Raw genomic sequence first — 14,704 nt, forward strand, 5'->3', positions numbered from 1 at the left:
CAATCTTGACACATCTCTTTCTCTGCTAAAAAAATTTCAGTGGTTCCTTATTGCTTTAAAACCCAATTTTAAATTTTTTCTTTAAAATTTCCCCTAATCAAAAACACTTTACCTTTCCAGTTTTATTTCATACTATCTCCCCATTATCGTGGTTAAAAAAGCCCTCTCATATATTAACTTTCTTGTCTCTATCTTTTTTAGATTGTTCCTGAGGGCCAAAATGCCCTCTTCCACTTCCTAGGACTCCTCTTGAAACATATTGCATTCTTCTCAATTATTTTTAATGAATTTTAAATCCGTATTGGTGTTAAAATATTTTTTCAGACTGTTGTTTTCATGAGGATGTGGGAAGGGACCCATAGTGTTCTGTATACATTAAGCACTAGTGAATATCTGTTGAGTGAATAAAAGACAAAATGTTTGTCCACAGCTAAAGCACCTTTCAATTCCTGGATTTCATGATCTAAGCAGACAGATTGATTTTGGAAATCTCATTGAGTACTTTTATGTTAATGGAGTTTGTAAAGATCAGTCTTCTGTAAACTCCTCCCTTCAGAAGGGGGATAGTTTTAGGTATTCATGCATAAAATTAGTAGAAGAAAAGATTTCTAATCCTTAGCCAATCTTTCTACTGCTAATTATTCCTTCTCTTACATTATCCAAAACAAATATTTTGGAGGAATTAGCACATTCTTTCTTTTCTTCCTATTTTCCCTTTCAATCCCTTTCTTTCAGAGAAAGAGAGAAGGAGGGACAAAAGGCGAGAAGAGAGAGGAGGAAGGGGAAGAGGGGGAGAAAGGGGGAGAAGAGAGAAGAAAAAAAAGAGAAAGGGGAAGAAAAAAAGAAGGAAGGGAAAAGGAAGAAAGGAAAAGGGAAAAAAAAAAGGAAGGAAAGAGGGAAAAGGGAAGAGGGGGAAAAAGAGGGAGGAAAGAAAAAAAAAAAAAAAAAAAAAAAAAGGGGGGGGGAAAGGGAGGGAAAAAAAGGGGAAAAAAAAGGGGAAAAAAAAAAAAGAAAAAAAAAAAAAAGGGAAAAAAAAAAAAAAAGGGGAGGAAAAAAAAAAAAAAAAAGGGAAGGGGAAAAAAGGGGGAAAAAAAAAGAAAAAAAAGAAAATTTTTTTTTTCCTTTTAAAAACAGGGTGTAATTTTTTAAAAAGCAGGATTTTAATTTAAAAAACAAATTTTAAAAATTTTTAAATTTTTTTTTCCTTAAAACTTAAAACAAAAATTTTGTTTTTTTCAATTATTTCCTTATTCAACTTCTTAGGTCATTTCCCTTTCGTTCGTCTTCTTCTCAGAGATTTTGGATTTTAATTTCTATTTAAATCATTTGTTTTAATTTCAATTTCCCTTCATTCCCAGTTGCCTGGAATATAACAATGTCTTTTTTAATTTTTAATTGACCAAAAAACTTTTCAAAATTCCCAATTAACCCTTTTTTTAAAATCCCTTCCCTTGGCAACTCCCTCAAATTTTCATCCCTTTTGCTTCTAAAATACAATTTTTTTTTGCTTTTTTCTTTTTGGGGTTCCCCCTTTTCAAAGTTTAAATTAACTTTGAAACTTTTTCAATTTAAGTTCCTTCGGTTAATTATTTTAATTATTTATTTTTTTTTTTAATAAACATCTTTCATTGCTTACTTTCCTCAAATTTAACATCCCATTTTCTATTTGTATGCTTCTGTACAAATTATATCCCCGTGATTGGAATTCATGCTGTCCTCATCTAGCTTTTTCGGAATAGTCACTAACTTTTAAGGCTAAGCTCAGGTGTTACCTCTTGCAGGAATCGATTTCTGCTAACAATTGTTTAGCGTTTTCTCCTTCAGATTATTTTATATTTACTAATTTTGTGCATTTCCCTCTCAGTTAGAATGTAAACTCCCTGGAGGCAGGAATGCTTTCATTTGTGCTTTGATGTCTTCTGTGGCTAGCACAGCCCCCTATACAGAGTAGGATCTTGATAAGTGAATTGAATTGAACTCTTGAAGCAATATAATTATTAGTTTCATTGCAAAGAAAAATGGAGAAGAAGAGAATACAATACATACGAGTGGACACCTTGGCAATGGCAGGGAGACTGAGGGTGTCGCTAATGACAGCAAAGACACTGATGTTGTAGGTAAGTCCTGGCTCCAGCTCCTTGATGGTGATGGCACTCCAGTCCCCGGGCACCCGTTGTTGGAGCTGAAGGCCTCCCAGGACCGTTGGCTGGTAAGAGATCACATATTCTGTCACTGCCATCGGTCCATCCCATTCCAGCTCAACAGACCTGTCGCTGATTGCTGCTACACGCAGGTCCTCGGGAGGAGCAACTGCCAGGAGGCAATACATAGATAATAGGGGGTCAGGGAACTGCGTCTCCTCTCCCAGACCCAACTTCATTTTTCTATCCTGGACATATCTGTCATGACATGTAGCGTTTTTATTGATTGCTCATCTGCCTTGGATTGACCAGTTGAGGTCAATACTACTACTTTCTCTGCTTTCTGCTCTCCCACTCTATAGTGTCTACTCCAAGACTGAATAGCATCTTGGTGTTCACTGAAAATTGATTGATGGCAATTATATCTGGAAAATGTCAGCCTCTGATCACTCTGACTACTGATAATCTACTTAGGTTCCTGGATTTTGAGCTGTAGACCAACTATCTTTGATCAGTGATGTCTACAGGCCACCAGAGGGTTCGATAAAGGCAAATCACTTATCCTTTCAGTAACACATGTATCCTAAAAGGGTCATATTTCAAATTAATAAGAGGCATTATTGGTCACTTGTTTTGTGATTATTAATTTTCAGTCTGGTTTCTCTCTCGCACATATCTTCTACTGCTATCTAAAGATTAATGTTTCCATGTACTATACTAATAAGGAATTAACAAAGTACCCCTTTCTCCCCAATACTTTGGGCACTAAATGATTAAAGAAACACAAAAAGGAATTAGGAATCTAACTAAGGTGGACTTGCAAAATATAGCTGCCCACAGATTAAGCCAAAGATAAAAAAATCAGTATTCAAAGAACCATAATGAACAACTGCAGCTTCTAAATGTAAATGGTGGGTTATTATTTTAATTAGTCTAATGGTCCTGTTTTTTTTCTCTTTCTTCTCTGGAAGATTTCACATTGTTAGGGCTTCTATCCACTTTGTATTTCAGATGCATACCCTTCAAACCATTTGTACTACAAGAATGAGAGCCTTCTCATCTAACCTCAGATCTCTTTAACTTCTCTATAGTAGAAGAGAGGTACGAATGTCTTATGTTCCATGTTAGGATCCTGAGTAATGAAATTGTTTGGGTTTCTTTTCCTCAAACTTATTCTTTTCTATAGAAGGGTATAGCCTGTAATCTAGAATGAATAGAGAATGTACCTATTTATGTAATTTTCTCTCCATTTAGAATGGAAGCTCCTTGATGGGAAGGGCTGTTTTTCTTTTTTTTTTTGACCTCATGCTTAGTGAGGCTTCAGGCATACATTAAGAGATTACTAAATGTTTGCTGATTGGCTGGAAGAGCTAATGGAGATATTGTCTGCTAGCCCACATCAATGAAATGAGGCAGCCACTGTAAGCTTGACTACTCTCACACATACCCCCAAAATAATTTGCATTGGCAGAATGAGGGGCTCTGCATCTAAATTCACACTCTTAGCATCCCTAAGATAGAAGAGGGATATGAATAGTTTTGGCTTTATCTTAGGCTGCTGAGCAATTCAGTTGCTTGGGTTGTTTTTCCTCAAAGCCATTCTTTTCTGTAATTATTCCTTTCATTGCATGGGGGTTGAGGAAAAATCCACATAAATTTTTTTGGCTTTCCATTTATATCAGAGAAGAAGTCTGAATTTTTAATATAATGTTTACAATACCTTGTTGTAAAATTTGGGTTAAATATTTGTTGATAAGCTCTATGTCATTCTGCTGGCCCTTATATGTCATCTGTGGCTTCCATAAAACTCCCCTCCCTCCAAATTCCCATTTAATTTCTTATGTCATGCATGGAAACAGTGATGAGGAAAGTTACAATATGGACTTTTTTTCTTTTTTGCTTCTTAGCCTGATTATTGAATGAATAGAAGATAAGGTCTTTGATCAAGTCCCAAGGATCCATCAAAGAGCTGTCAGTAGCAAGGAGGCATAGAAACTTGGACACAGTCTAGTTAGGTATAAAGGCTGAGCCTATCCTAGAATTCTCTGGAAAATGCTTTACTTAAATAGTGCTTTCACAATCTCCTATTCTTCTACTGGTAGCTTGGTGGCTGTAGTTACTAAATTGATGAGGTTCTATTTGGACTCTCCTCTTCTAGTAGTAATGTAGTGAGAGCACTGGTACAATATTTGTTTTATTATTTGCATCTTTTTAAAAATCAATATTGCATCGGACTCACAGTAAACAACCAAAGGCATGATAATAAGTCAAATAACTGAAAGTAAAACACCTTAATGAACTTGAAATTATAATTCACTTTTCTGTAGTATTTTAGAATTCACAAAATTCTCTTCAAATTAACTCTTTGAGATCAATAATGAAGATGATTAAAGGATATGCTATTCCTGCTTTTATTAATTTGTATTTTTCTCCTTTGGGATGGATATATGTTGATAGAAAAAGGCAAAAAAGGAATGGGAACTCTCTATAACTACCCCTGGTGATATCCCTAATGTGACTATTACTGGTGATGTTGAGGAATGAACAATCATTCTTATTCTTGACATATTAGGATAGAATCTTTCCCATTATGTTAGGGGTTACCAGCAAAACTATAATTGTACCTAGAGAAAATTCAGGGATTTTGGGTTGGGTTGGGAAGAGGCACAGCAGTGATGAAGATTGTCCAATTCTGTGGAGGTTAGACAGGAAGGTGGTTGTGAGAATGGCATGGACAGCAATGAGACCCTTGGGGTTTGGGGGATGGTAACGTTATTCTGTGCACTCAGGAGGAGGGAGGACCTACCTTGAAGTGGTTGCTAGAGATAAAAAAAAAGCATACTCCTGGATATCAGTACCTTGGGACAAACTTCCATTTATACTGTGCTTTGGATTACAAGTCAGGCATTTCTCCAACACATCAGCATGTTAAATGTTTCTATTTCCTAAAGTCAATCTCAGCCTGTCACTACAGACTGAGCACTAGATGGCAGGGGTCAGTGGGTTCATCTAAATTTGCAAATTTAAAAAAATGGGTCAGTAATAATCAGTGATTTTATAGGAGGAGATTGAGCGCTGGCTAAATGATTAAGATAATTTTTCTACTGTGAAACAATCAGATCAGCCTCAGTAAGTCACCAGCAGTTTGTCAGAATTGGAGATTAGGTCCTGAGATGTACAGTATTATTAGTTAGAGCATCATCATTACATAAACTTATCAATTACTGATGCTAGGTAGGTCCCAAGTTTATGGCTTTTCTTGTTTTCACTTTTAAAGACTGGTTCTTCTTATTTTGCCCAAGTTGGAAGGGCAGAGGCTACTTATAGGTACCATCACAGGAACTTTGACCCATTCTATTTTTGAATGAAGTCAGTTAGCCCTCTGCTTAGGCAACCTGGTGGCCCTTTGGGTTTTCCACATCGAGGCTGAACTCAGTGTAGACATCTGATTGGCAAAGCCCACTGCAGCTCAAGACTCTTGAACCCAAGAGATCTCCCAGCCTCAGCTCTCCAGCCATTGAGATTACATGTATGTACCATATTTGATAATTGCCCCCCCCCAGCCACAGAAATATCTGGTAAAATGAGTCATGATGTTTTGACATCCTTCTTTTGTCTTGTACCCAGTAGACTGGGTTATCAAATAGTAAATTGCTGCTAGTTTTTCTGACTACTTTTTGCATACTTATTTTACTATATAAACTCTGCCTTTCCTTAATGTCAAGTTACAGAAGGAGACAGTATGGAACAAGAGAAAGTTGGCCTTGGAGTAAGAAAGACTTTTGGTCCCTAGTGGCAATGTGACTTTGACCAAATCATTTAAACTACCAATGACCCAGGCTGGGAATCTCCAAGCTTTTTTGACTGTATGACTTCATTTTTTTTTTTTTTTCATGAATAAGGTTTAAGTATTTCTGATTACACCATGTAGTTGACTGGGATCCAAGTTAGTGAGTGAGCAATTAAGTAAGATTGGAAAAAGGCTGAGAACTTGTACATGGTTATAAAGTAGGGAGTCTTGGGGTGTAGTGGGTAAAAGGTATTTGTAATTGTGTTGGAGACAAGTCCCATGCTTGGCTATTGCAAGGAGGGTGTGATACAATTCATATTCTCTTCCTCTGATTAGTTGATCACATATAATTCTCCAGGAGCCTTGACACCCAATATTGGAGACCACTATTCTAAACAATTATTTCTGACTTTAAAATTATAAGGCCGTGGGGCAGCTAGGTGGTGCAGTGGATAGAGTACCAGCCCTGAAGTCAGGAGGACTTGAGTTCCAATCTGGCCTCAAACACTTAACAGTTCCTAGCTGTGTGCCTGGGCAAGTCACTTAACCTCAATTGCCTCAGCAGAAATTAAAAAAAAAGTTATAAGGCAGTTACTTATATGCAGTAGTGATGGAAGTTTTGGGGGAAGTTCAGTCCACCAACCTTAATTTCACAGATTGAACCACAGCTTTATAGTTAATGATATCTTGCTGAGGATCACTAAGTTTAGACACAAGAGTTTAAAACTAAGTTTCTTTCTAATTGCATTCAAAAATGGGTGTTATGGGGGAGATTTTAGGGCAATGTCATCGTGGGTGTAGGATAGGGTGGGAGATATTGGGGGGGTGGGTATTGTCTTTCAAATTAGATGATGTAGGCAGCTGCCTATTATGCCCATCTTTAGGGAGAGCCTTGTTAAAAAAAAATCTCCATTGTGTGTTCCCCAAGGATAGAATTATGACTCCATAATTCCAGTATATTATCAGGCTCCAGTATATTATCATTATTACTTGTATTGGCTTTGCTCCTTGGTTTCAGAGGTGATGGTCTTTTGTTTTAGATATTCCTTGACCTATTCTGCTTTCTACCCTTTTCGATGTTTGATCTATCTTGTCAACATGGAGACCAACTTTCTTCTTTTGAGAGGATGTATCTCTCTGCGTGTGAATTTCTTCCGCTGGAAAAACTACCTATTTCATTCTACATTCACCCTACTAAAGACAGAGTTGTTTTTGAAAATAGCATCTCAGTGAGCTTACAGCTCTCTTCCATTCCAGCCCATCCTCTCTGACCCTTTCCTACCTGCTGAACAGTCAGGACCCTGGTACCCTTCCTCACAGAAGCAGAGCCCATCTTGACAGTGCCCTCGCCCACTGCAGGCATTCTGGCACCGGCGCTGGCCACAGTCTTCCCCAACATAGCCCTCTTGGCAGAAGCAAGTGCCGTTGGAGCATCTCCCCTTCCCTGAGCAGTCCCCAGGACACCTCAGTTCACTGCAGTCTTCTCCCGTGTAAGCCTCTTCACAGACACACTCGCCATCAACGCAGAGCCCTCGATTGCTGCAGTCCGTTGGGCACCGGAGCTCCGAGCAGTCATCACCACTATAGTCACTGTCACACACGCACTGGCCTTCCACACACATTCCCCGGCTGGAGCAGCCCATAGGGCAATAGGGTTCTGAACAGTTTTTTCCAAACCAGCCTTCATTGCAGATGCAACCACAGGACTCCAGGCTGAAATTTCCATGACCACTGCAGTGTGGGATATAATCCAGTTGACCTGGAATGATCAGAAAATGGGTCAGAGGGAAATAGTGGCTGCTCTAATGAAATGCTATCCAGGAGAGGGTGGAGCTAGTACCTATTCCATGGCCAAATAATAGCATTTATTCCTCTAAGAGTAAATTATCATCCTTCATTAAGGGAGGGAATGGGAACTATGCTTATGTTTTACTCTGCTGGTCTCTCCATCTTTGGTTAACTGCCGTTGCATATGGCACTAATAGCTTGCTGGGATGGCTCTGATTGATGTGACTTAGCACATGCCCTTCACTGTGGGAGGTAGTCTGATGAATGGAAAAATCTATTGGACTTGGAGCAAGAAGAGCCAGGGTTGTTGGGAGCTGGGGGAAGTCAAATCCCAACGCTAATATTTTCTAGCTGTGGGAACTAAGGAACTTTTGCTCTTTGAAACTCAGCTTCCTAATTTATAAAATGATGACAATAGCACTGGCACTATCTGGCTCTTAGCATAGTGCCTGTAGTAATCATCATACAGTAGGTGATTAATAAATGTTTATTGACTATCTTGATTGCTTTAAGAAATGATTCTTAAACTTTATTAGTATTTGACTATTAATATGTGTGCTGATTGATCAGATCAGTCTAAGCTGAGATGAAAATAATGAAGATGATGATGATAATAGTCCGGAGTTAGAAGAATATATACAGGAATCTTAGAAGAAATATTCTAGAGCAGTGGTCCTCAAAGTGTAGTCCAAAGAATTATTGGGGTCTCTGAAACCCTTTCAGAGGGTCTACAAATTCAAAATTATTTTTTATTTCTATTATAATAGCTATAAATATAACCCAGGTGAACAAAAACTCTTTGAACAGATCCTTGATAGTTTTTTAACAACATGAAAATACTGAGAACAAAAGTTTGAGAACCACTGTCCTAGAGCCAGCTTTGGTCCACTTGTGAGAATAATGGATAAATTTTCAGGGTAAGCATTTATACCTCATTTGTTAAGGCTCTTAAAATTTCTGGTTTTCTCCAAAGCTCAGCTTAGGTATTGTCTCCTAACTTGGAACCTTTCCTAATCCACCCAATTCATATTTTCTCCTCCTCCAAAGATATTGTATTTGCTTATGTGTATACGTGTATTCTTCCAGAAGATTATGAGCAATTTGAGGGGCAGTATGTATTTCATTTCCGTCTTTGTATCCCAAGCACCTAGCATAGTGAATTGGATTTGGGCAGGGGAAGAGTGGAAGTGGAATCTATATCTGGGATTCCATCTATGTGGGCAAATTTATTGAGGGTCATATAGTCAGAACATGTCAGAGGCAGATCATAAACCTCAATTTTCCTAGTTCCAAGGTTAGTTATCTTAGTACACCTCTAGTACATATTTAGTGTTTAATGAATATTTGTTGAATTTTTCTGATTACATTTTTAAAAAAACTATGAACTGAATGAAGAATCTCCAAGAAGCATAATATTAGACATCTTGGTTTATTCTTTCCTATATTTCTGATTCTTTATTTGGATTCTTAGTTTGGGAGTGGGAGAATGAGGTGAGAAAAAAAACACCATAAAATATTTCACTACTGAGAAAACGATCACCAGCCAGCTATAGAATCTCAAGATGAGCTTGCCTAAAATCCCTCTGGACTTGTGTGCCATTCAGACACTATTAAAATTTTATCCCTTCTGCTTTCCACTTTCATCCCCAAGAAAGCTTCTGTGTTATCTGATCATACAGCATTCAAGCTTGGACCAAAATAAGAAAATAATTCCTCCTGATATTATCAGAGAAGGCAGCTTCTCCTGGACAGGGCAGAGATCTGTCCCGGGTGAGGACAGCTAAAAGTGAACTTTGGAAAGGAACTAGATTCTCTTTATCATCTGAGAGAAGAAGGTCTCTTAGGTCAGAGCTAAAAAAAAGCATGGCTGGCAGAAGTGTGACTATAGTGGGGATGGGGAGGAGGGAGGCAGTATTTCCCCTGAGCTCAGAACCTTTTACGGTGGAAGGAGCTGGAGTGGGATAGAGGACATCAATTCCCTTCTCAATGGGCTCCTCGGAGCCCATGATGACTTTCATTTATAGAGATGGGAGAAAGCCTGAGATTGAATGAATACAGTGACGGAATTCTCTAGTCCCCCAGGTTAACATGCTTAGATATCAATCCAACAGCCTGTGAAAACCAAAGATGAATGAAGACAGACATCAAATTCCCCACTTGCCACTGAAGATACGTTGCTGAACCAATGTACCATTACCTGACTCATCCTCCTGAAATCAGGTTAATGTATTGCAAATGGACTAAGCAATGTAGAAATTCCCTGAGCTGAATCCCCTGGGATGGGCTGCATTTAGATCCCAGAGACATATTAACAGAGAGCTATACCCTAGAGCACATTTTCCCCCAGCACTATGAAGAAATGCAGGATTTCATCCTTGGTGCTTAATTTACTCTTCAGCTTAAATGGAACTCTCTTCCTCCCCACTAAGATCTCATGTATCAGATACTACCTGTGGCTGCATTTTCCTGGCAGCAGTTGGAGGTGCATTGGTCTCGAAGCAGAGACACTTCCCTCTCCAGCATTTCAATTCGACTCAGAAGTTCCTGCATGAGCTGGGTAGAGGAGGAACATTTGCAGGCCTTTTTGGGAAGGTTGATCCTGTGGGTGAAGGTGACCTGGCTCTCGCTGTCTGAAGTGTGGTCCATATATTCCGTCATCCTCTCATCTTCTGCACTCACCTCCTGCTCTGCTGAAGCCTCCAGACCAGAGGAACAGAGGCTGTCCAAGGGGACATTGATATTATATACATGGTTGAAGACCATAGGATACTCTTTGCTGGATGCACTATAGTTGACAAATCCCCCTTCCTCCTTTACTGCCTGTCTCCTGACCCTTTCCGTTGTCACTTCCAGCTGACACTCAGAGGGTTTGAGGACAGAACCAAGCAGGATCAGATTGACCCCAATGAGCATGTTCTTCAGTACCACTGTTTCCCCATCAACTGCCATTTTTCTGGAGACGAGGAAGATCCTTGAAGGCCAGCCTGTAGAGGACTGTACAGTATGTTAGGAATCTGGAAGAAAAAACAAACAAGAAAACCTCTGAGATGTGAATCCTGACTACTTCTAGACTGTGGTAAAAAGACCCCAAGGAGTGAAAGAAAAAAAAAAAAACAACAACTCTGAATTTTCAAGGGCAGAAAGGGAAAATGTTTTTTAGTTAATCCAAAAGGCCAATACCAAGAGGCAACATAAAAAAATAACTTGACCTCCTGAAGTGACCATTTGGCTTTCCCAAAGGACCAAGTCAAAGAATCCCACATTTGATGAGGCAATTGGGGTTAAGTGACTTGTCCAGGGTCACATGGCTAGGAAGTGTTAAGTGAGTGAGGCCTGATTTGAATTCAGTTCTTCCTGACTTCAGGGCTCTATCAATTGTGCCATCTAGTTATCCCTTCAAGACTATTTTCAAAAAGCGTCAGATGCCCAGATGTAAACCTAGGCCTCTGATTCAAAGTCTAGCACTCAATCTACAATTCTATATTGGTTCAACATAAATCTGATTAAAGGAACAAATCAACATAAATCTATTTTCTCTCCTTCCCATCTCATTGGAAAAATCCAACCAACAAATATATTCCTTGTAACAAATATGCATAGTGAAGCAAAACAAATTCCTTCAATAGCTGTATACAAAAATATATTATGTCTCATTCTGCACTCTAAATCCATCATCTCTCTGTAATGGATAGCCTGTTTCATCATCGGTCTGCTGAAATCATGAATGGTCATCACATTGATGAAAGATTACAGTTTTCAAAATTGTTTGTTTTTCCAGTGTCATTATATAAATTGCTCTTCTGGTTCTGCTCACTTCATTCTTCATCAATTTATAAAAATCCTCACAATTGTTCATTTTTAATGATATTGATGTGAGAGTGCAAATTGTTCTTTTGGAAAATAGATTTCTGCTAAATTTTTAAAAAAGAGTTGTGCCTGTGTGTGCTACAAAAGCTTAATGTTACACTTTCAGATGAGATCATTATACTATTAATTTTACTTAACTGTTTTATGGTATTACAAGAAAACTCTCATAAAGTGGGAATAATCTTTAAATTCTGTAATGTAAAAACCAAAATACATCAATAAAACTTTAAAAAGGAACAAATTCCAGTTCCTTCAAGGGAATTTGTTGGTAAAGAATTCCTACAATTCTGTTCAGTGCAAGATACCATTGGAATAACTAACTAGGTAGATAATGCAGTTCCAGATAATCCTGCTTGTATTTAATCTATTGGTAGATTTGCTATTATCTGGGACTGTGTGAATTGAATTTTTTTTTAAATCTTTCTATGAATATGGTCATTGTACCATTTGCCCAGAAGAAATTTATAAGAAGTCTTGTATGAATTAATGAAATAATGGATCAAATCCTTTGCCAGTTTAACTGGTTATTAAGAACCAAAGAAGACAGTACATTCATAATGATGCAAATATGTTCCATGGGAGTTATACAGTCTGAGTCTGTCACCTCACCTAAAGAGAGTGAGAGAGTTCATGAAAACCAATGCCTAAAATAGTGCCAGGCAATTTCAAGGCAAAAGAATTGTGGGATCGCTCATTTTGGCAGCATTCATACAAAAAATAAATAAAAATAAGGAATTGTAGAATTAAAGGTAAGTTCCCATTGGGAGGTAATAAGAAGGCAAAGGGAGAAGAAGTTAGTTTTTTTTTTCCTTCTCTAGAACTGGTGGCAGGAATGCGAGCTTAATAAAAAACTGATAGAAGTTTGTCATAGCAGGCATAAAGCTACCAAGAGCATTAAGCTAAATAATCCAGAGGAACCAAAACTGATAAAAAGTAGCCTTAGAAAAACCAGTAATATGGCATAGGGTGCTGGAGGCAGGGATATTTGGGATTCAAACTCAAGCCTTAAAGGACTCACCTATTTTGATCCTACTATTTACTACCCACGTTGTCTTGGACAAACCATTGAGCATACCTATATCAATTTCATCATCTATTAAGGGAAAGGATTGAACTAGATAACTTTTTTGGGAAGTCTCCAAAATCTATAGATATGTCATAGGGATGACCTTTTAATCCTGTAGGGAGAACAACTCTTTATACTCCTTGCTTCCACTTATTTCCTATTACACATAGGATCAGAAAATTAAGGAAGAGCCATTAAGACCATCAGTTCCAACTCCCACAGTTTAGAGATAAGGAAACTGAGGCCTTGAGAGAGTAACTAGTAATTAGATAATTGCTCTGATAATGCTTTTATTGATTCTCCTTTCACTCTCTCAGAGATTGTTCCCTTTAGAAGAGTTTAAACTTTTCCTTAGCTTGACTGTTGGTACTGCTAGGGAAAGTCGGTAGGTAGGACTTATTGCAATATCCCCCTTAGATTATTCTGTCCTGTTTTATACTCCGCTCAGTTTCTGAAGGGAATTGCAGAATACTACATTCATTATAATAGAATGAATTCTCAGCTCCCAGTCTTTGTAACATGATTAAATCATTAAAAGGCTGCAAATGCCTTAATCATTTTCAGCAGGTCATCCCTAGAGCATCTTGTGAAATCACTTGCTTCCCTTATACCCCAGCATTCCATGTTGTAGAAATTGTTTCTGACTCTTTGTGACCCCATTTGGAGGTTTCTTGGAAAAGAGACTGAAATAGTTCGCCATTTCCTTCTCCAGTTCATGTTATAAAATGAGGCAAACAGGGTTAAGTGGCTTGTCCAGAGTCACATAGCTAATAAATGTGATTTGAACTCATGGACTGCCATTAGGTCAGGCATTCAGTCCACTTTACCACCCAGCTGTTTCCATCATCCCTTACTTTCCCACATTCATTCTATGAAATAACCACTCTTCAGCTCTCCTCAGATGACTGCCCATCAAATCTCTATAAGAGGCAGCCAAGTGGGATGGTGGATAATGTTCTGCGACTGGAATCAGAAAGATGCGCATTCAAATCTAGCCTCAGACATTTATTAGCTGTGTGATCCTTGGCAGGTCTCACCCTAGTTTCCTCATCTGTAAAGTGGATACAATAATGTCACCTACTTCCCAGAATTGTTGTTAGGATAAAATAAGGCATCTTTGGCAATTCTTAAAGGGCTATGTAAGTGGTAGCTAGCCATTATTTTTTCAAGAAAGACTCCAACATTCATTTCCATCCTAGTATATACTTTAATTAGTATAAACAGTTATTTATGATTGTTTCCATACTATGTCATCTCTACTCAAGCCCTCAGTCAGTCAATAAAGCTTTATTAAGCACCTGCTCTATGCCAGACATTGTGCACTTAGAAGAAACAAAAAGAGGCAAAGGATAGTTCCCTCCTTCTCATTGTTTCTTCCCCAACTGAACCTGGGACTCCCTTCTGGAATCCCCCTGGATTCTGAGAAGGAGGTGAACTTTTGCCTTATCTTGCCTGGGACTAGAATTCTATACCACTTACTATATCACTATACACTATGACCACATCATGCTGCCATGAACATAAGTTGCCCCACCTCCCTCTTTCCAGTTCCCTTCTGTGTGGTCTTGTTGACTATAAGCTGCCTTGTATTTGTATCCCTGGTGTTTTTAGGGGCTAGGTTAATTTCTTAAGGACCTTGCCTTAAATCCAAATCATTCTGGCTCTCTTTGGCCAACTATAGGTGCCAGCTCAAATGTCACTCAGGCATAGTTCAGAGTGAACGTAAATAGCAATTGTTTCTGTGTTGTCCAGAAATTCAGAAGGGTTTTCACTTCCAGATTGGAGTTTTGGGGATTTTTGTGAGGCAATAAAAAAGATTCTTACCTAATCTTAAACACTGAATGGGATTCTCACGCCCTTTGGATTATAACCACCTATGAGGGAAAAAGCATTAAAGGCAGGGATTCTTAACATGAGATCTATGGACTTTTAAAAAATAATTTGACAACCATTTAAATATATTTAGATTCTTTTGTAAACCCATGGACGTTATTTTAGATATTTAAAAACACGATTAGAATTAGAATAAGGATGGTCTTTATGATGGGTGGA

General features: G+C 38.3%; 1 protein-coding gene across 2 annotated transcripts in view; it reads right to left on the bottom strand.

The window, feature by feature from the left end:
* The window catches only part of TNR (tenascin R), a 690,019-nt gene that overhangs the window by 104,009 nt on the left and 571,306 nt on the right, over window positions 1-14,704 (bottom strand). Inside the window, exons 4-6 of one of the 2 annotated variants that reach the window (XM_003767456.2) lie at window positions 10,170-10,733; window positions 7,214-7,690; window positions 2,047-2,310 (exon numbers count right to left, since the gene is read on the bottom strand). In XM_003767456.2, the coding sequence (XP_003767504.1) occupies window positions 2,047-2,310; window positions 7,214-7,690; window positions 10,170-10,668 (1,240 nt within the window). In that variant the 5' untranslated portion in view covers window positions 10,669-10,733. Of the gene's footprint in view, window positions 1-2,046; window positions 2,311-7,213; window positions 7,691-10,169; window positions 10,734-14,704 lie in introns of those variants that run through there. The other variant, XM_031936928.1, reaches the window with a different exon arrangement.

The sequence above is a fragment of the Sarcophilus harrisii genome, chromosome 4 (genome assembly GCF_902635505.1).
Source record: "Sarcophilus harrisii chromosome 4, mSarHar1.11, whole genome shotgun sequence".
Classification (NCBI taxonomy): domain Eukaryota; kingdom Metazoa; phylum Chordata; class Mammalia; order Dasyuromorphia; family Dasyuridae; genus Sarcophilus; species Sarcophilus harrisii.